Genomic DNA, 27931 nt, shown 5'->3' with positions numbered 1-27931 from the left:
TCAACAGGAACGGTCAGTGCTCGCTCGAGACGTGCGCGTGGAAGGTACTCAGAGAGAAGCAACGCTGCGTCCCGCTCTTTCTTCTTGGGGGGGAATTAATCAATAACAACGAGGAAGTAAACCGTAAAGAGGACCATCGTCGTTTTGCCGACACACAAGTGCAAACAAACGCATCATATTTTTTTCTTCTTTCGTGTACGACTTAAACTAAAGAACAAAATGGATCCAATGACTCAGTCCACTCAGATCTCTTCGTCACAAGGCACAGACGGCCAGAACTCAGCTGCTGCCTCAGTAAAGCCGTCCGCCGGTAAGACGGTAGACGATGATTTGCGTGTTTTGTTTGTTATATAAGAGACGCTTTGAATTGTATGCTATGCCAGCCAACACGTTCCTACAAACTTGCATGCATGCAAATGTTTTTTACGCAGTACCAAATAGTGTGTTCTTTGTATGTGACTGACTATGTTGCTCTGGTCCTTAGCGTTCTCCATAACGCTGTGTCACCATGAGCCCTTCTCGTCTGTAGTCAAAATAAAAAAATACACTTTCGCTACTCACCAAAACATACAAAGACGGTTCTGTTGTAAGACTAGTCTCCTTGGTGGGAACACTCGGAGCCCCCATCTCACGTCTAAAATACACTTTTTGACCAGAAAAGACAAACATTCAGCGGAGGTTTTACCTACTCCACACCGCCCTCTACAGATCTCGCCAATAGAAAATCCCATTGACCAGATTTTGCCTTCCGGTGAACCGGTGAAATATTTTCTTTTCTGGCTAAAAAAGTGTATTTTAGACGTGAGGTGGGGGGCTCAGAAGGTTCCCACTAAGGAAAGTAGGCTTTCAACTCCCTAAAGACGCATTTGTTTTGGTGAATATAGAAACTGTCTTTTTTATTTTTGTACTACAAACGAGAGTACGCAGCTTTTACTGCGGGCGCAAGGGCTCATCGGTGACATAGCGTTAAGGAGAACAGAACTACCATAACGCTATGGACCAGAGCTAGTGTCTACTCTGTGTATATTATGTGTTAAGTTAAGTATGTCATGTGTTGGCCGTTGCACCGGTTGTTAACGTGCGTATTACCTGATGAACAAAAGGAGGAACACCTGTGGTGAACTTGGACAGTACTCAGGTTAACAACAGGACAGGCCGTGTTGTTGTCGTTGTGTCAGTAGTAAAGTGATCTATCTATCTTATCATCAGGAACAACTGTGTTGTGGGTTGAGTTGCTTGCTGTTCTTCCCCGGGTCAGCTTTCACGGTAGAGAAAACCACAAGGCTGTGGAAAAAAAAAAAGGAAGTTGCCATCAAATCCAAAATGTGCAAAGACTCAGAGTGAAAGAGAGAGCGCATGTTTAGGTTGAGTCATCGTGGTCTTTATGTAGTTAGGCCCTGGGCAGGGTTTACAACCAATCCCCGTACATAACATCCCCATAACGTAAACGCTACTGGCTCTAATCTATGTTTACACCAAACGTTGACTTCTTGGCATGAACACTGTGTGATATTTTACGCGTTTTGTTGAAATGACTTCATGCCGCGACGGCGGATGTTCTGCACTGCAGAGGCAATGAGGCATTGTTATCCGTGTGATACCTACATTGGTGACCTGTTGAATTCTGTGACGCCCACGGCCCGTGTTAGCGATTTTCGCCAAATTCAGCGAACAATCCGAACATGAATGATCTTATCCAATCGCAAATGTCATAAACAATTCCATAGAATTGGAAACTTGTGGTTGTGTGAAAAGGTATGCTCTTTAACCAGCCTTGTTCTCAGCCACACATAAAATTGACATCCACACACGGAACACACTTGATGCGTGAATGATGCGGCTGGAATTTGTTGTTAGCTTAGTGTAGTTACAGTCATGACGGGACGGCTGTTATCGAACATGATGAAAAATGCTTGTCACGCTCGTATCTGTCCAAGAGCGTATGTATGCGGGAAAACCACAAAGCGGCGACCTCTTGAGGCACAGAATTTGACGAGTCACACATTTTGGTGTACACATGGCAGAATGAAGGGAGGACCTCAGAGACACCTGCTATCCCCCTTGTTGTGTGGGTGAATGGTAAACAGACTCTAAACTCCCCCTACGTCGATATTACAAAAACAGACCCTTAATAATTTGCTCCACTACCAATTTCATTAGCTGAAAACACTCATTTACAGTGTTGCTTGTTTAATATCTAGATTAAGGGCAGCGTAAAGGAAGATAAGGTATGACAACAAAGGGATACACTCTTGACTGTTGCCTCCCAGGATATAAAATGACGTTTATTGTCTAGCAGGGTGGGGCAGCAGGGTCCCAGACCCCACCCCAGCATCTGGAATGCTGTTTGATCTGAACATCACCCACACTAGACATGAACTGTAGTATATTTTCTCTATATGATCATATGATGGCAATTATGTCCATGCTTATTGAAAAGGTTAGTAATGCTTTATAGAATTATACTTCCTATCATATGAGCTAAATATCCCGGCATGTCAGACTGCTAGCTGTGAATATGTTTGCTTGGCCGTTGGCTCTGACAATAAATCATAAATGTATGGAAATGTCAGGCTATTGTCAAATAACAGCATGATTTGAAAATGCCATACATTTTCAAATTTTTAGAGAAAAAATAACGCACATCCTCCTGTCTTCGGTGCTGAGCTATAACTGACAGTGCAGTAATACTAAATACAAAACAAGGTAGCCCGCACTCACTTTTCGTACTGAAGAAGACCTCACGGTCGAAACGTCTATTTTACTTGCTGCTTGCTAAATAAAAATTGGAGCAACGAAAAGTGAGTGCGGGCTACCTTGTTTTGTATATACATTTTCAAATTCTCATATAAATAATGGCCATTACTATGTATCGTTTGTAATTTTCAAAACACAAATAATGATTTTATCGTCTCTTTTTAACTGCTTGATATTAAGAATCAAAAGACTAGCTTCAGTGATCCATTCTATTGTCTATCTTGCTTGCCAACCTTGGATGCCTAGTGAGGTACCAGATGGTTTGGGCTGTCTCTGCCACTTTTTGCTGCCGATGAGCCCAATACACTTGAGTGGCAAAGCGATGAGTGCCTCTGGCCACAAAGGGAGTGACATGTTTCAAATTGAAGACCTAATTTCTTAAACTACATTGGCAGCAGATGTTCAGAGGATGTTTTGGTTTGGAAAGACATCTTTCATGCTTCTATTTCCAGTGCTTATGTTCCTGACTGGGATCAGTTTTATACGCGATGACAGTGCCAGTTTGTACGTCTATGAGCAGATAAGTACTTGCGGTTAAAGAAAACATGTAAATGTTTTAAGTACACTCACAAGTCAACTGTATACACTTGAACATTCCAGAGCAATAACACAGGTAGCGGTAGTTGGTACTTGGTAGCTTCGTAATAATAAGCTAGTAAAGTCACATTAATTTAACAGGAGCAAGACCAAACAATTCAACAATGTTCTTCCTCTGGGCTGTTCCTCCCAAGGGGAAGTTAGTTTTGAGCCAACTCTCCAGTAAACTTGACTTGTTGAGCATGATTGCTAATGACTCCCAACTTGCCTTTCCATTTGGCCTGTTCTAGTAGGCTACATGTATGTGCAGTCAACACTCACAACAGGCTATTTGATTTATCTTGGAATATTTCGTGTTTTGTAATTTGTATATCTTCCAGTACAAGTACAGCCATTAATTAAATATGTGTTATATGTATGTACCAAAAAAAAAGGAAATGGGCCCTGACAGTTAATGTTCATGTCATTGTCACCTAACCTCACCTCACAAGTGCTAGGTGGTACAGACAGTCAAAGGCCACTTCCCAATATGACTCGTACCTAAAAGTCCAGACTTTGCTATGAGTTGGTAATGCACCTGTTGTCATTAGCCAAGGCCAGATGCAGAAAACATTCTCTGTTCAGTTTGGCTAAGAAAACTTCACAATGTAAAAAACAGGTTAAGATTTTCAGATGAACATTTTTAGGCTGTGATCAGAGCCATAATTTGTCCAAGGAATGATCGAGGGCATGTAGCAGGAGTCCAGACGCTGATATGGCTGCCCTAGCTTCAATAGGAGTCTGGAGAGAACATGTAGTTCTTTTGGCTTTCCTCTCCCTCTCTCAATTTCTCTCTCTCACTCTCTCTCTCTCTCTATCTCCTCCCTCTCTGCGCTGGAAGCTGACTATAATCACTAAGGTCACTGAGTCGGGCTGAGACAGCAAAATAACCATGAGGGGTTTTTGGTGTCATTACTGGACAGTGCCAGCACAGGGACAGAAATGGTAGGCGTGACTGAGATGACAGTAAACCCCCCCACCGCGACTCTATCATTAACTCCATCGGGGGCATTTGCCCCACTCACCCACCCTCAACTGATTCTCCCAGACTGGGTAGCTTGAGGCAAAGTAGCAATGCAATTGACCTCTGGTCGTGCCTGGCCATGACTGATAAGTCACAGAAGAACCACAGTGTGAGCTGCTGTGATAATGAATGGACATTGAACACTTGTCCCTGAATGACATGCCTGATGCTTTCCACAATCACCAATCGTACATAAAAACAAAAAACATACCTAGGTTTCAAAACAGAGATGGGATTGGGAATATAACTAAAAGTATAAATATTTTGGGGCCTTTATTTGTTGCTGTAGTAGAGATGGACAGGAAACGGAAAGAGAGAGAGATGGGGAGATACATGCAGTAAAGATCATCGGGAATGGGACTTGAACCCATGACGCACTGTCAGGCTACTCAAGAGCCTAGGTGCCTGGACCGCCAGGCCAGCAGTGCGGGAAACTGACCATTAACTATTATTGTGACCTTCCCCAACACAGTTGGTAGAAACAAATTGTGTATGTGCGTATATATGTGTCTGTCTTTTACGTGCACTGGGGCTTAAGTGTCTAAAGTATTTTCACACTAACCATTTTTGACATCTGGGTGTGGTAATGAGATGGCTGAGCCGTTGGCATGAACCTGAGAGGAATGCTGCAACACAAGGGCTCGCCAACCTGTCCAGCCTGTCTAAAAAAATCACACCCGTGTGAACTGAGCGGTGGTCGTGGGGGGGGGGGGGGGGGGGGGGGGGGGTGTGTGTGTGTGTGTGTGTGTGTGTGTGTGTGTGTGTGTGTGTGTGTGTGTGTGTGTGTGTGTGTGTGTGTGTGTGTGTGTGTGTGTGTGTGTGTGTGGATCATGTGTACCGATTTTTGTGACATTTGAAGAAAATATGTAGGAAAAGGAGCAAAAAGTGTGTTTTGGAGAAAATTCAAGATGGCGGAAAATCTATCATGGCGCAAATGGGCGTGGCCTATATGGGGAGATGCGTCATGACCCAAGGAATCCAGGGAAAAAATATTTTTAATTTTCCGACCTACGGTTCAAGAGTTACAGGCCAAAACGTAAAGTGGGGTGTTATGGTGCCACCATGCGGCCAAATGACACAATTATTTTTGTGTGTGTGTGTGTGTGTGTGTGTGTGTGTGTGTGCGTATTGCAGTTGATGCTCAGGGCAGGCTAGACTCAACAGCACCTCTCTGGTCACCCAGGGTACTCAGGCTACACCAGAGGCTACATACAGACAGACCCACACACACCGCCACGTATAGGAGCGTTGTGACCACCGCTCAAAAAAACGTCCATGCCGGCGATATGATAGCCAGTAGCCACTCCCGCTTGATAAACGTGCAGCTCACACACACACACATCTTAAGCCCTTAGTCACAGCTCCAGACGTTCTTCAAATGCTCTCTCCTGCCTAAACCATTAGACATATGGGTTGGATCGTTGCTACAGTGAGGTAGCGGTGGAGTGAGTAGGGAAGCGAACCCACTGCACTCCTGAAGTGCCCTCGGGCAAGGCCCAGAATCTCCCTAAACGTGTTCTGAGGCACGCTGCTCTGCGGCTTGCCCTGTGCTATGATGTACGTGCACATGCAGGGTTGTTGGCAAAAAGAAGTTTCTCTGTGTGTGCTCAATATGTAGACGCAAAACACAACCACGAGCTCCTCCACACTGTGGAGGCTGTTGAGATGATTTTGCTCTACAATGGCAGACATTGTTTAAAAAAACAAAATAAAATATCACGAGGTTCAGAAGTGAGTCAGAAATGTGCAAGGTTACATAATTCCCATCAAGTGAGGGCAGTGTGGGTGTCCGGGCCAGCATCTGGAGGTAACAAAGTAGACCATGGGAGAACAATTTAAGAATTTCACCGGAGGAAAAGAGGAACAACAGTCCCTTTTAAGTGGTATGATATATTGGTAGATGCTATTGCAATAGTTTAATTGCTATGTCATTAGTTGTAAGTTGTCTGTTTTTGTGTCAGTCCTGCCTGCATAGCAAATGTTATATGCATGTGTTAAGAATTTGCTGATGGTATATTGTATATATGGAGAGTACCGGTATATGCATGGGGTGGAGTGAATGTACAGTAAGTGTTTTTGCAGTATTTGATATGGAGTTGTTACAGCTGGATAGAGTAAGTGGTTTTGATTTATTTACGGTAAATGCCTTTTAAGAATGGGGGGGTGGTGGAGGATAGGACTTATTTTCTACTTTTGTAGAATGTTCATTCTTCTGTCCTTTATTTTTTCAGATTCCTTTCTTTCCTCTTCGCCTGTATCTCTCATTCAGTCTCCTCAAGGCAAGTGTATGGTTCTCTTACGCTGCTCGCCTGCTCTTCTCCCTCTCTCAACCTTTTTTATCTCTCTCCCTTTCCTGTCTCTCTTCTTGCTCGCTTGCTGTAATGCTCTCTCCATCCCTCTCTCTAGTGCCCCTCTCCTTCTCTAGGCCAGACCATGGAAATGTTTAAAAAGGGCTTGCACAAATAAATAGATTAATAAATACATTACTATGCTGCTAATCCTAACCTGGATGCAATCCTTATCCTGACTGCTGTTACCCAGCCCTCCTCGTAGAAGGTTTGTAACAGCAGCCCATCTGCTTCCAATGCTCGTGATCCTTGACAGCTACACTGGGGCAGCATAGCTCCACCGTTGTTTTCCAGCAGCATATGGTACTTGTAATTATTTCAACTCTCCCCAACTGGAGATTAAATATAAAAACATAAATGGCCGACCTGAGGCCTTAGTGCAAATTTAGTTTACACGTGTAGAATACACACTCTCTGTGTGATGTAAAGGTTTGCCTTAGCCAAGTGCATTAGAAGCACTTGATCCTTCAATCTATTTGCGTTGTTGCATTGAATAGCCATATGCTTTCATTTTCCAATAGATCAAATTTTAAATGACAGTTGTATATAGCCTCCACCTAGCATCGCATGTGTAACACGCATGATTAAAATGTAGTTTCTTCCCCATTTTGACACCCCCTGCTCCCTGTTCTTACCCATTTCCAGTATAAAGAATATACACAAATGAAAAGACAATGTAAAACCAAGTCCCAACAGATGATGACAATCTGATCCATTTCAGTCCTTGCGGCCTGCTAGCTGGCATTATTTAGGTCAGCAGCGCTCACGGTAGGATCCAATATAATCCCAAGATTGCCACCTTATTTTAAGAAAGCAGGGAGAAGTTCAAGTTCACTTCGCCAGGAAGCAAAAAGCTAAAAATGGATCAAGCTGTTGCCCCAGGGGGAGCCTACCTTTCATCTAGCCACAGTGTCTGTGGGTATATATGCCCCCCAAAGCCCCTGTAGCGGCAACCAGGCCCTGGAGGACGAGCGGCACTGGTGAGGGATCATCTGCCACCCAGGGGTTTTGTGTCTTCCACTGCTGCTTGCCACCTGCTTATGGCTTCTTCTTAGGCTCTCTGCATGTCTCACCTCCACGCTGGAGCTTAAAAAGTAGGGTTTCTTTCATCTAGCAACTGTCTGATTTTGTTGCCCTTTTGTTTTCAGGTTCATTTGAGTTCACCCCAAAATGGCATTTCTTTTCCTATTGATTACCCAAACCACAGAGACTTGAATTCATGGATTTGGCCTCCCTATGGAGACACAAAGAGTCTCATCAAAGCTTAGGAATGTGACAAAAACCTAAAGACTATCCATGAATTCAAGTCTCCATGGGGTGAGTAATCGATAGGAGAAAGTCATTTTGGGGGATGAACTATCCCTTTAATGTTGCCTACCACAACACCATTTTCAAAGTCTAGGCTGGAACATTTGCTTTGTAGATAAACCATAGTTGATAGCAAAGTAAATGGATTGTCACCAAATGAGATACAGTACGAAATACGTTGTTTGGTGTACATTTTCCTGGCATGTTTTAGGACTACTCAACCTCTTACATGGTAAATGCCAATAAATCTAAATCTTTCTATCCTGATGGTAGTGTTTCCAGAAGGATATGCCTTAATTGATTCAGTGAGTGTTCAATTAATTAGCTAAGTAATTAGAATAAAATCAAAACATTTTTAAGTTAATTAAAGTATTGTGTTGATGGGAGAGCGGCGCTTTCAGTGATCGTCCATGAGTGAAATACTGAATCATACAGATGTCCTTTGATATTTGCTAGTGCCAAAATAAAGGCTTTAATAAGTATCCTTGTTAGGTATTGGACTACAATTCTCTCTAAAAACGGCTTCAGTCTGCCTTGGCATAGACCCAACATGTCTGGAAGCCTGTCATGGGTCATTCTCTCACAGAAAAGAATATAGTTTGGTGTATTGTTCACACTGGTTACTGCTCAAGCACAAAAAATGTTCTCATTCGATTCAAATGTGGTGACTGGAAAATCAAACCATTCTGCCACCACTCCTATGGGTGGAGTCATTGCCATCCTGGGATAGGTCACTGACAACATAATGTCATTATGGTGAAAGTGATCAATCAAAAGATAAAATAAATGCCAGTAAATCCAAAACAAAAGGTTGGATGGCTCTAAGCCAGAAACAGTATGTAACAATGAAGTTATTTGAATGTCCCTCATTTCCTTTTATCTTACATATAGTATATTGAATATGAATGTATGGGTGAAGTTAAACAATGACAGTCAGAACTACCATATGAAGTCCAAAGGTAATCTCACTCTCAGGGCTTATCTCACGTAAGACGTATAGTGTTCATCACTAATTAGAGATGATGACACGACCGTGCCCTGTGGAATTTGATCCCGTATCATATTGACTCACCTGCTCTGCAGAAAAAAGTGCCTGACCTGTGGATTGCTAGGCTTTTATCGATAACAGATACCAGGGCTTTGTCAGCTGAATGTTTGTGAAGCACAGTATCCTGCCTTGTACTAATCATTTAAACATTTTACGTTTATTTATTTTTTCAACTATTTGCACTTTTAAAATGACTCCCCTGAAGTGAAAGTAAATTTCACGGAGTAGTCAGTGTTGAGTTATTGTCAGAGAGTTGATAGAGAGTAGATTTACAGAGGATCAAAACTCATTCATGGACTGATTATGGCAGTCATAACAAACTTTGAGAAAATGTGCCTCTAGCCAGACATCTGCTGCCTAGGCAGTAGGCACGTACTGTAAGCATCATTCTGGAAGGAGGCCTTGGCAAAGGCAGTCAGTTTAGCAGGAGGATTTGCCAGTCCATCAGTCTTTTTTATGCCCTTCCCAGATAGTTAAGTGCACACAACTCCACTCAACTCCAATTACTGCAGAGAGCAGTGGTTACATAAGAGACAAGAGCATGGAAGTTACAGACCAGTGATGCTTTCATTAGGAAGATGGCACATGAACAGTGAGCTAGCACAAAACAAGATTGCTGACCGCTTTATCTGAATCCTGCTCAAAGGGAGCCTCGTCCTTGGTAGTATGGGTTGGAGTCTTAATAGTTCTAATCAAGTGACATTTCCTTTGGCTTGTGCCTGGGGTGCAGTAGCTGTTGTTTTGGAATTTGTTTACCAGTGTGCAGCCAAACAACTACCATTGCTGTCTGCTAAATGGAAGGTCCATTCATGTGGCCTAGTTTGAACAATGCATTTTACTGTGGCTATGAGTGAGAGGGGAGGCGGGGGTCCCAACTAAGACAAAGTGCACCAGTCAGTCAGTTGTGCACCCATGGCAAACAAGTCCTGTGAAGGGCCACTACAGTGGCTACGAGGTCAGCCTAACCACACTATTAACACAGGGTTCACACCAGCAGACAATAACAGCGCAGGAAATATATTCAGTAATCTGTAATCTGTCAAGTTAATCGTGATATTTGAAATGGCATAATAGTTTAATCTTGATCCTTTTGACATTTGGGTGGACAAGCAATAAGTAGCTCTTGGCCCCCCAAAACAGATTGTCCTATCTGCTTTACAAAAAATAAAATAAAAAATGGTTTACCTGATTTGAATGTTTGCTCAAAGTTGAAGCGAAAATTCACCCGTAGCTAGTGATTGGCTTGTAGAGGTTGAGTTGGGCAGCTGACGCACACCTCCCAATATAGCTGCCGTCACGGTCGCTTGACACTGGGTGTTGAAAATGATGGGGGCGCCTTCAGCATTGAAAGGGAAGGGATCATGTAATTATTGGAACAGTTGCTTGGAACATCTTACGGACACAGAGCCCCGAGGATCCCCATGGCACTGCATCACAGGCAGGGAGTTCCTAGTACCATTGAAAAAACGGACTCAAAACTGTCACCTCGGCTATGGCATAAGGAAATGGTGGAAATTTTAGTGCAGTGGTTCTCAACCTTTTCAGGCCACGACCCCCAAAATAATCATATTTTAACTGGGGACCACCCCCCCACCCTGACGAGCACTAAGAGTTTGTATAACGCGGTTCTATTGCATCTATAGCAGATCTACATGCTCACAACGGCGTCAAATTGTCACTTTAGAAATGTGCAGATGCCCTCTAAGTTGGTTTGTTTACTGTTGAGTGAGAAAACAATGTTGCACATTACGTTAATAACCTGGGGACCCTCCCGAACCACAGGTTGAGAACCACTGTTTTAGTGCTCAGATTGTCAAGGCAGAGTAGGCCGTATTATTTAGAGACCAAGAGACCAATCCCACACCAAGACATTGTTCAGTAGCCACTAAATGGGTACTCTCTTAATTCACTTGCGGTATGTGCTTTAGTTACATGTTCTGTTGATTAACAATGAGGAAAGGGGGCCTACTGTATTTGTACAGACTCCAACTGTCATTGTGGGAAATGTGTGCTTATTTATTGTCTAAATGCAGTTCAGGAGTCAAAATTAATTGTAAAGAACATTAAATATACTTTTTGTTTTCTAGTGTTGTGGTCCAGGATTGAACATGGTTGTTCTGAAGGTCTTACATTTGTCTGCTTTCAATAATTGAATTTGTGCTTAGCTGCTGAATTATACAATACCCAATTGAATATATTCTGGAGAAGGGCCCTTTTTTAATTTGTTTTGGGGCTTTTATGCCTTTATTGAAAGGACAGTAGACTGACAGGAAATGGGGGGAGAGATGGGGAGTGACATGTGGCAAAGGTTGTCCGGATCGGGAATCGACCCGGCAACGCCGCCAGGCATCCATGCCTATGTGGTAATGCCTAAGTGGTATGCGCCTGGACCAGTAGGCCAGCGGGCGCCCCTACTCTTTTAGTTTTCAAATGATGAGATTTAAAATGGGACATAATACACACTAATTTGACTTCTGGAGTTATAATAGCTAGATATTTCCTTGACCCGTTGAAGGTAATGTGTAGTATACAAGTGTTTCCTTTTTTGTTTTTGTTGACTTAACTTCCCAGACAAGCATTAGATTTCATTTCGATTTTCACATTCAGTTGTGATATCCTTCCTCTGTGCTCTCTGTCAAAGGCATCTTGACATGAAGTGACTACTCAACAGCTCTCTCAAAGTCATTCATGTTACACAGAGAGAGGCTCTTGTAGAGAGCGGGCTCAGGTGGAATGATGTTAACTCCTTCTCTCCATATTTAAACCCAGCAGATGTATTTTCTTCTTTTTTATCCACAACTTTTTAGGACATGACCTGATGGATGAAACGATGACGATAAAACAAAAAATGTCAGCTCTCTGACATTGCTGAATCTAAACTAAGCATTGTTGTACTTTGAGAACGAACCAGGACTAAGTTCCATGGTATGAAGCCTCTAATAAAAGTAACTAAGTTCAACTCAAATGAAATGAAATGAACAGTACCAGATTTAGGAATCTCTTTAAAATCAAAAGCCGCTGGGAATAGTTGACACTTCAACCTTCTCTCGTGCATATGTAACTTGTGACAACAAAACGCACTACTCTAAAACCATATAAAGATTAGTGAAGAGACCTTCATCCATAACAATACAGCAATTTACACTGTTATCAACTTATTTATTTTGTTTGAAGCTGCTTCATTTTGATCATGTGAATCATTCTTTGTTGCCCCATTGAGTCCTCAATGGCAACATTTTGTAATGGTTCAGAGCAGCATGCACACAGGTAGATGCCATTCATTAAACCAATATTACTGTTTCATGACGCAATGCATGACTGCTTGGGCTGTAACATTAAGGCCTCACTAAGTTATACTGGAAGTGCATGGGACTTGAGTGTCTGTGACTTTTATTCCCTCCTTTCTCCTATCCACCTCTGCTGTCTCTGCATGGCAAGGCAGATAAGAGAGTGGTCCTGGGCTCTGACAAGCCCTCTGACGGTGTGGCCACCTCCCTTCGATATTCTTCACAACCAGGCTCGTTCTCACCTGGGAATTATGGGAGTGAAGCAGGGCCGCCTGATGGACAACCAGATTCACCAATTAAGCTGCTTCCTATATCTGAGAGAATAAAGGCTCTGGAGTCTCTTGCTGCCAAGAAGAAAGAACCAGACTTTAGGAGCGATGGAGGTTTCTCTCACTTTAGAGAACGAAAAGTCTCTCACGACTTTGAAAAGTCTCCCACGACTCCCACTGAGCCAATCCCCTCATCTGTCCATAAGAGAGGTGGTTCTGGAGGTTATGGGGGCTCTGGAGGTTCCACCGATGTGGAGTCACCAGAATCTCCATTTGAAGTCCTTGGAGAGTCACGACAAGTCACTGAGTTTGAAGACACAGCAGACTGGATGCGGGCCCATTTACCTCCAGTGCCAGACTTTGATGATGCTGTAGATTTAAAAAAACGCACCCCAGTGTCAGAGAAGAGTGCTATTACCAAGGACGTGAAGGTGGGAGGTATAGTTATACCAGATGTCCCTGCCGCTTTTGCAAGCGTCCCTGATGCTTTCATGGACTCTCCCATTGAAGCTCCAAAATTGAAAGAGAAGTTCAATGAACCGCCAAAGCAGCAAAGCGAAGAGGAGGAGGCAGAGTTTGACATTAGCTTTTTACCAACTGCCTACATGTGGGAACAGCAGGAGAAATCTGGTGCCCAGGCTCCACCAAACCTGGACTCTGAGCTCCCTGTTTCTCCTGCCCCTCCTGCAGGCTTTGGCTCCCCATCTCCCCCTCCTTCCCCACCTACTACTGTTGATGCAAAATGTAAGGCTTTGGAAGCCAAGAAGAAGACCCCATGGGGTGCAGATAGCAGTGAAGTGGACAGCTCAGGAGACTCGGATGATACTGTCATCGAGGACGGAGTCGCTATTTCGTCCTCTTCTGTTCCAGGACACTCAAAGGACCCTACTCCGAAAACAGCCCTTCCAGAGCCCTCCCTCCCCACTGAGGAAATGGCTACCACACCAGCCATCCCTGAGAAAAAACCAATGCAGGTCCCAACGATCAATGTCATCGAGACGGATGAGCCAAATTATAGTGATGAGGAGATGGACCAAGAGGAGGAAGATGAGGGCTATGAGGTTGTAAAGGACCCGTCTAACAAAGTCCCTCAAGCTCCCGAACCACAGCCAGAGGTGGCTAAATCCGAGTCAACCAGGACCTGCCCCTTAGAAACAGAATTAATGGGAGGATATTCCCCCCCATCCTCGCCTGTGGAATCTGATGCCGAATGCTCTCCCGAACACAAGATCCGTAAATCTGAACCTGGATCAGACCACGAGGCCAAGGCTGATGAGGTAAAGAATGCTGCAGTCTCAACTGCAACAACTTCGGATTTTGGTCAAGATGAGAAATTGCAGATGTCCTGCACAGAGTCAAATGACAAACCTTCCCCTTTCACTGCCAAACCTTCCATAAGAAACGAAGAGGTGGAATTCCCAAATAATGACGACGAGTGGTCGGATGACGTGCAAGATATTCTAGTCAAACCTGGCATTACTTCCCAGGGTACAGCTCAAGACACCCTGTCTAAAGTTGGTGAAGACATCAACATGGATGTCAAACAGGGTTACATGATGGATGACGTATATGACAGACAGATGACATTTGATGATTATGATGCAGATGTACCCTCTGCCTTGGACGACGACTTTGACAAAGACCTGAACCATGCTCACGACACCTCTTCTACAGACTCACAGATTCATATTGGATCACTAAGTGCAAACACCACAAAATATGATGCACCAAAGGGCTCTCATGAACTGGACAACATCACCTCACTGGGTGATGAGGATTCCTCTCCCAAGGGAGGTCCGCCATCTCCAAGAGAATACCCTAAAGACCCGTATTCCTGTTTCCAAACTGAACCACCGAGCAGCATCAAAGAGAACGTGAATGACTTTTCAGATGACGTGACAAATAGAAAATCCCTTCCCCCACAGAAAATTTGTTCAGACAGCCAGAACGACACCAAAGCAGGACACCGTACACCTGACACAACTAGTGGCCTAGAAAGCATTGAACCTGCCACCGATAGTTTTGTGGATTTCATGAGGGAATGCCTCAAGTCCAGACAGGATGAAGACCCTGGTGACCTCCGCCAAGCTCTCGCCAACATCGAGTACCCCAAATCAGACCAGTCCCACCCAACTGTGGTGCTGGATCTCGAACAGGAACGCCTCACCATCAGTGCTCTCAAAGAGCTGAGCAGCAGTCAGGAGGACGAGCAACCAAGTCGGAAGGCTTCAGACGAAGCTGACCCCAACAGCACATCAACACAGCAGTCCTCCTGTACCTCGACTGCCAATCCTCCGCCCCGCAAATATTCCAAAGAGGTAGAGGTCATCGAGGAGTTGGTGGCCGAGGCCTACTACCTTGCTGAGCATGTTTTGACAGCAATACTAACCCACTTCTCAGGTAACACTTTCCTTCCTCTGGGCTGTAGGCCTGCTAACCTCTCATGCAGACACCTCAAAAGTACTTAACTTGGTCTCCTTAGTTAACTGCCTGTGATCCTACTCAAAATGTTTGAATCCCTTTATAGCGAATAGGGCTGCATGTATTTGAAGAGCAGGCTAAACCTATACGTATCTATTGATCATAACGGTAATGGCAGTTCGTGAGAGAGAACTTTATGGCACACCAAAGCTGTAGAGGTTACTCAGGTCATAGTGACTCTGCAAGGGCAGTAGTGTGTCACTAATAACACAGGAGTCCCCCCCCCCCCCAATGCTTAAGACTCTGACCCTTTGTCCTGCCCTATGTCCTTAGCTGTTTGGCATTGGTGGGTTTTTAGACATGGTGTATGAGTGTCTGCTTGCTGGGCCCCTTGACATCAGGCAGCACAGTCCATCCTCAGTGTCAGGTTTCTGCTTTGATGCAACTTTCCACAGCACTCTGCGTTTTGTCGGGAGATGACCGTTGGTGTGAGATTAGACATTAGATGATTTTTTTTGTTTTTTAAATAGAAGTCAAATCATGAATATATCATGCTGTATTACATTTTTATGTTATAAATGAGAGTCAATCCCAAATAGGGAAGTAATTCTAAATTAATCGGATGTTTGTGAGCCTTTGGGCCTCTTTAATTATTTTGTGTGATAACGTAGAGGCAGGATGTTAACTTAGCTAATTAGCTTGCTGCCCTAAAGAGGTTTTGGTCCTCCCCTGACCTCTCCTCCTCATCATGTCTCCTTGAGCCTGTGTAAAACGATATGTCAGGAATATGAGAACCGTTCCAATCATAATGTGTTGGGAGCCAATTTGTGGACTGCATGCTAATCACGTCAGTTGGACAGGGCCTAGTGTTCAGAGCTATAAATGTATAGCAGCTGGAACTAGTCAAACCTATGCACTGCCAGTGCCAATACACCCCCTCCCCACACACTGCACACAAAGGAAGGGAGACACATGCACAGAGGCTGGTATGCAGACAGTAATCCTGATTCCTGACACATGCAGTGTACGTACATAGTAGTACATGACCAACACTTGGCACATCATGGAATTTGTGGGCTGGTCTCTCAGGCAACCAGAAACTAGGGGAAAGAGTACTTCAGGAGCCCCACAGTGAATGGGTCAGTTTTGACACGTTTTCCTTTTGTCAAGACGTGTCCAAGTTTCTCAGCCTCCACTCTGTTACTCTGTGTAGGCTATAATGACTTTGTTCTGTTGAAGGAGCTCTTCTGGTTTGCTGTCCTAAGTCGTTGAGTCCTCTCTCCCTCAGCCTGTGAACCTCAATGCTATTTTAGTCTCCTCTCTGCAGTGCTGTTCTACAACTCTGTAGGTTATTAGGCGGGGTATGCTTGGTTAGGTGAGAGTTTATTTCATGGGGCGTGCCTGTTTTAGCTGGATAACGTCCATTGTTAACACTACTGGCCAACTTACATTACGCCATACTACCATGTTGCTCACTGAAGATTCCAACTATAAATTGAGCATTAAGATGAGACTTATAATGTTTTGAACCAATCTGTATGGTACTAATTATTCTAATTAAATGAACTCATCTGCAGTGTTGGAGGTGATCTCTATTCTTCCACAGAGACATCTTGACACCAGGTGTTGGGTAGGACAGCGACTGGTTTAAATTGGAAAAAAGAAAAAGTAACTCTTAAAGTTATGTTATTGTAATTCGGGCATCAATGCAATACAAATTACCTCTGTCTCTGATGTGAGAGGGAGACAACGGACAAAACTACCGCGTTAATGCTGCCTCGCCATACCAGTTCCCAAGAACCCACTTGGCCACCATACATTCTGCTGCTACACCTTTTAAAGTTCTAGAGTTGAAATTGACGTGGCCCATTCAACATAACATATCTGTGCTGGGTGGGACCACATGTGGGAGAATCATGTGAATACTTGAATCAGACTTGAATCTGTCACACTGCTGTTTGTAATCACCTATGGCATTTGACTCTTTGTAGACAGTATTAATCCCATGGGGGGACAATCCAGTTTCAGCTTCACCCAGCTGATGGCTACTCAGATGGTCATGCTGAGTCACTGTGGGGGGGGGGGGGGTGAATCTGTAAAGGATTTAGAGGTTTAGGTGTGGCTATGTTTTAAAGAGGCCACGCACAAATAGACGTGTGTGTGTGTATGTGTGTGTGTGTGAGAGAGAGAACATGCACACACACTCTTCACACTATGCCCATACAGCCACAGACACACATTTTACAGTAACAGGCCTACGGAGGCTGAGCGGTGCCTGTAGCTTTAAGAGCTACACACTGCACAAGCAAGGTAGAAAGCAGGCCACTGCGGCTGCACTGCCACTGGGACCTCCCGATAGATCTGGGGCCTCGGTAACGCAGAGAGGGAGGGAGCAGGGATAATGAACGAGGTCCGTCAAACGCAGGCTGCCTCCCTGTGGGTACCAGCAAAGCATGCTGGGAGGGGACTTAGACCCCTGCAGTGCTGGGTGAGGAAACCCCGCTCATGCTCTCATCGCGAGCTCAGCAGCCAGCAGCAGCAGAAACAATGGATGCAGAAAGAGGGTGCTCTGTGTTTTTGCTCTTGTTTCAACGACGGCACAACAAGCCTATCAGGGATGAGTGTTCTTCTTGAAAACAACTTTTTTTTCTTTCTCCCCGCCTACTTGACACATTACACATTCAGGAATCAGGACATTATAAATACTTTATATTTTTCCAGACAGAAGATACACATTTTCTTATCAATTATGTCGGACATCATTCCGTCTGTGGTGCAAATATTTTATTGTACATTCATTTCATTTATCATTTAATTAAACGGTTTGTATAGCCTTTCATTAAATTGAGTTTTTCCCCAATGATCCACAGATTCCATACACATTGTCTATATCGAGAAGTAAGCCTTCTCAATTATAGGTTAGCTTAGGTAAGCCAAACCTAAGCCTGTTGGCTTAGGTTTGTATTGAAATACAATACATTGCTGCCACATTGACGTATGGGCAATAATTATATATATAGTTGATGCCATTTAGTTTACAAGTGAACATTTCTATTCGCTTCTGTTGAAATACCCTGCAGAAACTGAATAGAAATACATTTCCCTATTCTATTGCTAATAAACGATCTCCAAGGAATATTACGTTTCTATTCCCAATTAGACATCATAAATGCTCATTGCCCGTCTTGTTGTTAGCCACCGAGCAGCTGGTAACATACGGTCATATTGATTGTAGTTAGCTGCCCCATTTTGACAAGCCATGCCTGAGGTGCATCGCATGCTGCAACTCTAGTGTGTGCTGTTCATTACTGCGTGGTGGTGATGTGTGTGTGTGTGTGTGTGTGTGTGTGTGTGTGTGTCTGGGGAGGGGGGCGAGGCTGTCCTGCATGCAGTGGTGGACACCGTACTCAACCACAGTACTTGAGTTGAAGTAGATGCTCTCGGTCAAATATTACTCGACTACAAGTGAACGTTGCTCTGTCAAATTTGTACTTGAGTTAAAATTTGTTTACAATACTTAAGCGTTCAAAAGTACAGTAGCATGCATTACATTATTATTATATCAATGCATTGCTGTATGAAGATGTAGACATGAATAAAATAAAAATGAAATTAAATAATGGTGATAATAGCTGGGTGAAAATATATATATTTTTTCGATCACTCACCCCACGGAGACTTGAATTAATAATGTACTTTTTCCCTTCCTAGTAATTCAAAATGTACTTTTTCCCTTCCTAGTAATTCAAAATGTACTTTTTCCACTTCCTAGAAATTTTGTGGATTCAAAAGTACTATATGAAGAGTAGTAGTGGAGTGAAAAGTCATAAATATCACAAAATACAACTCAATTAAAGTACTGATCATTTTTTTTTTTTTTTTTTACCTAAATACAGTACTCGAGTTGTCCACCAATGCCTGCATGTCACAGTTAGTACCAGGCAGCTCCCGGTCCATTTGCCAGACTAGTAGTGGGCTTTGCCTGTGTGTGGTGTGTTGCCCGTTTGTGCTTCTCCGTCTACTGTTGTGCACATCGGTGCATTTGGTCAGCGTGAGCACTTAACAGTACATGTGTGCGCAACCACACATTCATGCCATCCCTTTATCTGTTACACAGTGTGTGAGCTCAAGTGTGGATTCATAGGGTTTGAGCTTTTTCTGCCAGACGGACAGAAAAGAGGAAATCGACAGAGGAGTGCTATCAACATTTCAGAGTCTGTAAGCTCTTTTTCTTGGTTAGGAGCCCAGTAGGGATGGGACGATAAGCGATATTATCGTTTATCGTGATAAAAACGATTTAATTTATCATGAAATCGTCCTCCGCCATACACTGGGATCAATTCACCTTTTATTTGCCGAGCTGCATATCCAGTACCACTTAAACCCTCTATAATTGGTAAAAGGAACTTATAATATACGTACTTGATGCAGTCTTTTTTTTTTTCACTCTCTATCAAATGTCTTTGCCAAAAAATAACCGATCTACAAGCTCACAACGCGTGATGGATGTTGGGGATATCTTGGTTATCACGATAATATCGTAAATCGTGAAATCTTTGGTCACAATAATTGTGATATGAAATTTTCATATCGTCCCATCCCTAGAGCCCAGCCTGCCACCTTGTTGTCAGAAATGTTGAACTGGACGGACACACACACACACACACGGACACACACACACACACACACACACACACACACACACACACACACACACACACACACACACACACAAAGGGCAAACGGCACTTTCGTTCTGAGATAGTGTGTGAGATCGCAAAATATAGGAAGAAAAAGAGAGTGGGAGAGAGAGATTGCATGAAGAAAGGGAGACAAGGCGAGAGATACACAAGGCCCTCTGTGCTGCCATAGATTCATTGGAACACACGGGCCTGCAAACCCCCTGAGGCATAGATCCACGTGGTACTCTGCATAGGTCTTTTTAGCTTTTTTAAATGCCCCTCTGCACTACACACGCCGGAGGATGTATAGGAGAGCCCCCGCACCACCACTGACTGCATTACATAACAGCCAAGCACACACAGGCTATCACTTATGCATGTACGGACTCCTTGCAGACATGCAACACAAAAAACACGTAACGTGGCCGATAACGTGCCCTGAGACGCCAGAAGGGAGCCGCGGTGCGTCGTGTATTATTCATGGCGTTTCATGGGCTCTGAGGTTTGAGATCATCTCGATGGCTACAGGTCCTGTGTGCTCCCACTCATGTTTGTTTTTACAAGCGCACGTGGAGAGTATGTGCGTTTCTGTTGAAATATACAATTCAGGTTCCTTTGCTATGTTTTTTTTATCTCCCCAACCAATCTTCTTCTGGCCTTAAATCGCAAACAAACGCATTCTTACACTTCACTCTATTCATCAGAGTTACTGTATTTTAGCATTTTTCCGTTCTATTTTTCAATTAATTAATTCTATTTTAGATTGAAACTCTATCCATTTCCTGTCACCGGCGGCTGTAAGGACCCAATTTCCCGCTCCCTCTTTGAAATCAATAAGGGTTTTATCTTACGTATCTCATCTAATCCCACCCCTCACCCCATTCCCTTCCTCCATCTTTCTCTCTCTCTCTCTCTCTCTGTCTCGGTCTTCAGTCATCGACCTGATACACTGGCGGGACCCCAAGAAGACGGGCGTGGTCTTCGGCCTGTCCATGCTGCTGCTTCTGTCGCTGGCCGCGTTCAGCGTCATCAGTGTGGCGTCCTACCTGCTGCTGGCCCTGCTGTGCGTCACCATCACCTTCCGCATCTACAAGTCTGTCGTGCAGGCCGTGCAGAAGTCCAACGATGGACACCCCTTCAAGTGAGTAAAGGTGGTGGTGGGTCGGTGGCCAGGGAGATGTGTGAGAGCGGGAAGGTGTCACCGTTTCTGCGGTGTCATGTTGTGAAGGGAAGACGGTACCTGTAGCTACAGTACAAGTGCGCGATACAATGTGTAACCAATATAAATATGGCAAAACGGTCTCGCTACAACAAAGTGTTAATGGTCTGGTAAGAATAAAAACAATAAAATAAGAAGGCTAGCTAGCTCCCTAAATAACACTCGACAACAGACAAAAACGTCTCATTGTATTTAATTAGCTTTAATAACATGGTTAGAATTTACCAATCAGATTGTCTGAAGATTATCTTTGTAGAATATGCAACAAAAGTTAAACCTTATAATTTGTCCTACTAAATTTGACTACAGCACGCAGAAATGAAATTGAATTTGTGTTTTTAACCCTGGACTCCCACTGTTTCAGTATCAAGCACCTCTTTGAAGTGACATGCTTCTAAAAACCTCTCTCAAACGGAGTGCGAGGGCCTGCATGCATGGTGGCGCATGATATTACACCCGTCTGAGCGAATCAGTTTCTGCTACCTTTATTTATAGAACAACCTTTATGGTTGAGCCAGAGCCTGAGGGGAGCACTTATTCAAGTACACAACACAGATTGGAAAGCAAAGAAATCTGATTAAGAACATCTTATTTCCTATTTAAAACAAAGGGAAATTAAGAATGGAGAACCTAAATGGCAAGGAAGGAGGAAGACCATGAAAGGAAATCCGCTTTGTTTTCTCTCAGTTACTCACCAGGTGAAGCCTTAAATTCATGCAGAACGTTTGTGTGTCGCATTCCTTCACGGTGAAGGAAGAATCCAGACAAAGAATATACTTGATGAATTGAAGTTCATTGGCTGCAAAGATTAAGAACAGCAAAACTATAAAATAAATAGTTTGTAAGCTCTCAAATAACTCATGTCATATATTCTAGTGTCTTCCATCCAGTCATATCTTCAGTACATCAAAAACACAGCAACGTAGCTGAAACGTTTCTATTTAGGAACACTTTCGGTGTAAACAGTCTCACGCATGAATGAGGAACGCACCTGCATGTGGGGTCACGAGCTGAGTTCACATGCATGTGCACAAACTAAACCTATCCGTGTATTCAAGGCTTCACGGGGTGAATAACTGATGGGCGGGGAGGAAAAGTCCTTTTGGGGTTGAAGTATTCCTTTTGAAGTAAATAACCTTAGATCAAAGAAACGGATTAAATCGAGTAGCTTTGTCATGGTATTAAATAATTAGGTTGGATCCAGAGCAACTCCAAACCAAAGTGGATGGTTAGAGTGGGCTAATTATTAACGTAACAATTAACACATAGCCGGTTAACCTCATTTTGTATTATTCCCCTCCTCCTCCGCAGAGCGCTGATGGATAAGGATGTCAGCATTGCCCCTGAGACCTTCCGCAAGCACGTGGACAAGAGTTTGACCTACATCAACCGAGCCCTCAAGCAGTTGAGCCGCCTCTTCCTGGTCGAGGACCTCGTGGACTCCCTGAAGGTGGGCATGGCCTCAGTTAAACCAGACGGACGCAAAGACTGGACCACAGTCATTGCTCAGTGTCATCCCCCATTTGACCATGCGATCGTGTTTGACTGCTGCACACGTTTCTCTGGCTACTGTTGACAGCAAACTATTACCACTCCCCCTCTCTCTCTCTCTTTCTCTTTGGAGGTGTCTGTTGCGCAGCAGTCTTTTTATAACTCTCCCTGCACAGCGATGAAGCTTTAACGCCTACAACCTTCATCGTAGGGTTTGTAATACTTAGCAGTTTTTCACAACAGCACTCAGTAACGTGGGAAAGACAGGAAGGAGGTCGTCATTATAATTAGTTCTTTATATCATTGATTTTATGCAGTGGTCCTGTGGGAACCAAACCAATTTGTACGTTGTTTTCTATTCAACCAACCAACTAGTTAACTAACTGCTTTGGATCCATGTCAGATTTGTCGACTGGAGTATAAATTGGTGATAGACTATAGTGTGAGTTCCCAGGACCAGAGTTGAGAAACACTGATATAAGACACTGTTCAGGAACAGGGATTAGCATCATCAGATACTGTATCTTCAGAGGGAGGGGAGAGGAGAATGGAGGAAGAGAGCTACAGTACTGAGAGAAGCAGTGCTGCCGTTTAATGGCAGCGGTAGGAAGCTAACTACACATACCAAGCAAGCATCGAAGCAGTGCGACAGTCTATCCTAAGTGCAGCCAAGTAGAGATAATACTCTGTGCAGTCACAAGGATTTCCGAGCCCATTCTATCAGCAGTTCACATCCCAGCCCTCCTCTCCCCCCTCAATTCCTCCCCTCTTAAGCCCTTTGGCATTAGCCATGTCATACTCACTGCTTTGCTATATTGCTGCAAATCCTTTTGATAGAAATGTGTCAAGATTTAATTGCGGTGCCTCGTGGGGATTCACATGATGCCACGCCACATCGTTTCTGAAGATATTGTAGTTGTTAAAGATGGCAAAAAAAGAATTGTGTTTGTTGTTGTTTTTTTTTTGCCATATTGTAATGGGGGTGTGCAGCCAAAGGATATGGCTATTTGGGGGTCCTCGGTTTGGGAACGGCTGGTTCTAACTCATGCTCACTTTATTGTTTTCCTCTCACAGCTGGCTGTGGTCATGTGGCTGATGACATATGTGGGAGCTGTCTTCAACGGGATCACCATCCTCATCCTAGGTAAGGCCCCAGGGGACTGAAAGCAATTGGTGTAAACACGATGGCAGCCTAACCAACTAACCAAGAGCCTTAGCCTGGCTGTATGTTTACATTTTACAATGATGCACAATGTGTGTATTAGATCAGGGGTCTTCAACGTTTTCAGGCCAAGAACCCCTTAGTTGAGAGAGAGATGATGCAGGGACCCCCACAACCTTTTCAGAGATTACACATAGTTTCATTGTTTGACAGCACAATCCTCAGTATATTTTGGATTCATGTCAATTTCAAATATTTAACCACTTGAATGTCAATACTTAATTAACTTGACCTTTCATTCTGTACTTAGTCTGCTCTTTTTCCCCTCTACACCAAACCTCTTTGCCGAAAATCTGCTATTTTTTGGCTAAAGTTCTCTGAATATAATTATGGACGCTAGGGTTCAAGTGGTTGATACAAAAAAAGAGAAACAGTTTCTATTACACTAAGATTTAAAGTAACAGTTGAATCCAGAATACACATTGACATTTACATGTGCAGTTTAGGGCATGCCAAAAGTACTTTACTCTGAGGATAAGGCATTATGATTTATGCTTAAACAGCAGCACATTTTAACATTGCAAACAACTCGATGAGGCTTTTAAGACCCCAGGGTGTTGTAAAAGGGCCGTCGGGTTCATTTAGTCCAGTGCTGTCAGCCTTTTAACCGGGGCTGGAGAGCCAGATAAAAGGCAGTAAGGGGGTTGGAGTGGTTGCTGCCTGGCTGCCCAGACTGCACCATCATCAGATGGACGGTCAGCTGTGTGTTCGCTCAGCCCCGCCTAATGGGGCCGTTCCGCCATGTTCCAAGACTGTCAACGTGCGTTCGCTTACTGTAAGTGCAGCTTTGGCACGTCCCTTTCCTGAACACTTAACTGATCGATCTCACGTTCTGACTCTTCTTAAATGTTATTGCTGCACCCTGTGAAACATCCGTGTGAAAGTACATCATGGTTGCTGGCATGTGCAATGCATATACTGTACGTAGTTAGTGTCAGGTGGAAACCTGACACTAACGGTTTATCTTTTATCCTTTTTTTAAAAACCTTTAAAAATGTGTGAAAATAGCCGATCTCTCTTGTATGATGATAAAAAAACAGAGCGTTGAAATGTAGAGATTTGAGGTTTCTGCCTGACAGCGACATACTTTACAATGTATTTATGAAATGTTTTTAAGACATTTATGCTTCATTAGATGGTATAACAAAGAAGGCGTTACATTGGTAGCGGTGTCTTGAGCTGGTATTCAAGTCACTGGACACTGTGTGTGTGTCCATATTTGGCCATAATCTTGTCAGGCTGGCACACAGACAAGACAAACCCGTAGACACTTGAACTTTATGTGTTAGATTCACACACAACAGACAACACACTTGATAACATCTCTCTCCATTCATCTTCTGTCCAGGTGACATCCTCCTCTTTGCCGTTCCCCCGGTCTACGAGAAAAACAAGGTAAGACTGCGGTCTTTGTGTCAAAAACTGATGTGCTTGCCTCGCAGTGAATCAGAAAACCCTTCCTCCAGTGGCAGCAGTGACATCATAGTGCTGGCGGCAAACACCCATCAGCACTCGCTCCTTTCAGGATGAGCTCACTGAATGACTAAAGCCTTTATCGCACACTGGAGCCTATCGTTGCCATCTTGTACCCAGCAGCATAGATAATGCAAAGTCACTGTGCCAGTAACAACAAGATGAATGTCACCGACCGTAACATTGAATAAATGTCATTGGCCCCCATTCATAAGAAACGGGATCTTCCATCGGTTGAGCCAATCGCGCTGAATTTGATACCGGACTGCTTTCATTTAGATGGGAAATCTGGTCTCTCGGGGATGGAGTTCAATCAGATCCGAAGAACTCATGCCGCATTTGGTTTTGAGTTTCTGTGTCGATGCATGTGTGTGCAGAATATAAAAATCACACCCGTGTGAAGTGGAGCTGTGTGTGTGTGTGTGTGTGTGTGTGTGTGTGTGTGTGTGTGTGTGTGTGTGTGTGTGTGTGTGTGTGTGTGTGTGTGTGTGTGTGTGTGTGTGTGTGTGTGTGTGTGTGTGTGTGTGTGTGTGTGTGTGGATCATGTGTACCGATTTTTGTGACATTTGAAGAAAATATGTAGGAAAAGAGCAAAAAGTGTGTTTTGGAGAAAATTCAAGATGGCGGAAAATCTATCATGGCGCAAATGGGCGTGGCCTATATGGGGAGCTGCGTCATGACCCAAGGAATCCAGGGAAAAAATATTTTTAATTTTCCGACCTACGGTTCAAGAGTTACAGGCCAAAACGTAAAGTGGGGTGTTATGGCGCCACCATGCGGCCAAATGACACAATTATTTTTTATTTAATCCTTGAAATCATTATGAACCTCCTCTCCAAGTCTTGAAACTCTAGCCCCTATGGTTTGCGAGAGACAAATAATTGAATGTGAGTTTGTGCAATTCCCATTATAAGTCAATGGGGAAAATTAATTCACTAATAAATTAATATCAATTAAACTATTGAACCTTTCTCTTAGCAAGTTACTAGCCCACTATTCCCGAGTAAGCCGGTCGATTTGACATATGGCGCGAGTGTGTGGTGGCAAAACTGTGGGACTAGTAGCGTGCCGAAGTTTAGGAAGTTCAGGCTACATACAGACACACAGACAGACACACAGACAGACCCACACGGCCACGTATAGGGAGCCTGTGCTTCACACAGCTCCAAAAATAACTGACTGAGTGACTGTGGTACAACTATTGACCGTGACTGATGTGTGTAAATTCTACACAGCACAATCCTCAGTGACTAAAAGTAAGTGTAGAAATTGATCCGTAATGGTTAGTATTTACACTGTCACAGTTGAATCATCGCTGAGGATTTTGCTGTGAAATACCTCTACAAATGTAGTGTCTTACCATATAAAAATGCATCGTGTTTGACTCCTCCCCTCTCTCTCTCCTCTCCTCTAGACCCAGATCGATCAGTACATTGACATTGTACGTACTCAAGTCAACTCCACAATGGCCAAGTAAGTGAAGCTATTTACCAGTGCGTCCACCGTGCGTCTGTGTCGTACAGTGAAAATAACCGATCTACAAGTTCAAAACGTGTTGCATTTGAGATGCGTTAGATACAGTATAAATTAGCTATTTTTGCCATGTGACACTCTCTTACAATTAAGTAAAAATCTGGCTTTACTCAAGATAACAAATTACACAATAGCACACATTTCTAAATTGTGCATTCTACACAAATACAAGAATACGTGTAGAAAAGATCCTCCCCTTCAGCACATAAAGAGAGACACACATACACACATGACAGATATACTGAGAGATCCACATTCATCATGATGGTAACATCATATTTGTCCTGTTTGCTCTTTTCCCCCCCAGGTTGCAAGAAAAACTCCCCGGAACCATGATGAAGCGTGGCAAAACGGAATGATCTCCCTCCCCACCCCCCTGACCATTATCATCTTCATAATCATCTTCATCCTAAACGTACCCTTCACTGCCCTTTAACCTCCTTCCCCCCTGTCCTCTCCCCCTGTCCCATATCTAACCCCCCATCCATCCATCCATCCTCCAACCACGTTACCGCCCGCCACCCCACCGCACTGAACCAGCTAGTACAAGAAAATAAATCTGAGCTACTCAATATTCAATGTAAACTACTGCAGAGCTTAACTACAAGCATTAGGAGAAGAAAAAAAATACGTGCACCTGGGCAAGACAGGAAGGCGCGTAGCTGGCGGAGGAAAAGGATAAGATGCTGTGACCGGTTGCCTGTCTTGGGTGTGCCACAGTGTGTAAAAAGATAAATAACAAACAGAGGCAGGGTCAAGTGAACTAGACTGAATCTATGACCTGGTTTGTGAAGAGCACAGTGACAGAGGGGGATGTGCGGCATTTTACGTTTTACAAAGATGGGTGTTTGTCTCGCAAAAAGCAAATGTCTGTACTTTTAATGACACATTTCTCTGAAAGTAAAAGGAAGACACAGGCTAGAAAATCTGGGGAAAAAAGAGAAAACCGTAAAAAAAAAAAAAAGGAAAATAGAATAAATAACCTTTTTAGGTGTAGTTGTGGCTATTCTTTCCCTGCTCTCTCACCCTTTACAACAGTTGTATTAATAGTATGAATTTGTTTGAACAAAAACGGAAGCGAAGTTTAGTTTTCGGAAGGTGAGACTGGGTTTCCTCTGTTACTGAGTGGCTAGTTATTGAGTTATGGGTTATATATATTTTTTCTGTTCACCTTAAAGACACTTATGTATGTAAGTTTCTGCAATGCACTGAAACCATTTTCTTTTGTTCTCAAAGCCCACGGAGCAGGTTGAAATAAAAGGATTGGAACACC

The 27931-nt window shown here is 43.6% G+C and overlaps 1 protein-coding gene across 1 annotated transcript; it reads left to right on the top strand.

Annotated features, from left to right (window-relative positions):
• Nucleotides 1-24: 24 nt before the first annotated feature.
• Nucleotides 25-27931, top strand: rtn3 (reticulon 3). The gene is made up of 7 exons (XM_080742379.1): nucleotides 25-310; nucleotides 20654-20861; nucleotides 22251-22389; nucleotides 23505-23574; nucleotides 25001-25047; nucleotides 26540-26598; nucleotides 26966-27931. Exons 1-7 carry the CDS (start codon nucleotides 220-222, stop codon nucleotides 27015-27017), a joined length of 666 nt encoding a protein of 221 aa, XP_080598505.1. The 5' UTR covers nucleotides 25-219; the 3' UTR covers nucleotides 27018-27931.

The sequence above is a fragment of the Nannobrachium achirus genome (genome assembly GCF_963921795.1).
Source record: "Nannobrachium achirus genome assembly, chromosome: 14".
NCBI classification, from domain to species: domain Eukaryota; kingdom Metazoa; phylum Chordata; class Actinopteri; order Myctophiformes; family Myctophidae; genus Nannobrachium; species Nannobrachium achirus.
This window is presented reverse-complemented; position numbering and strand designations above follow the sequence as displayed.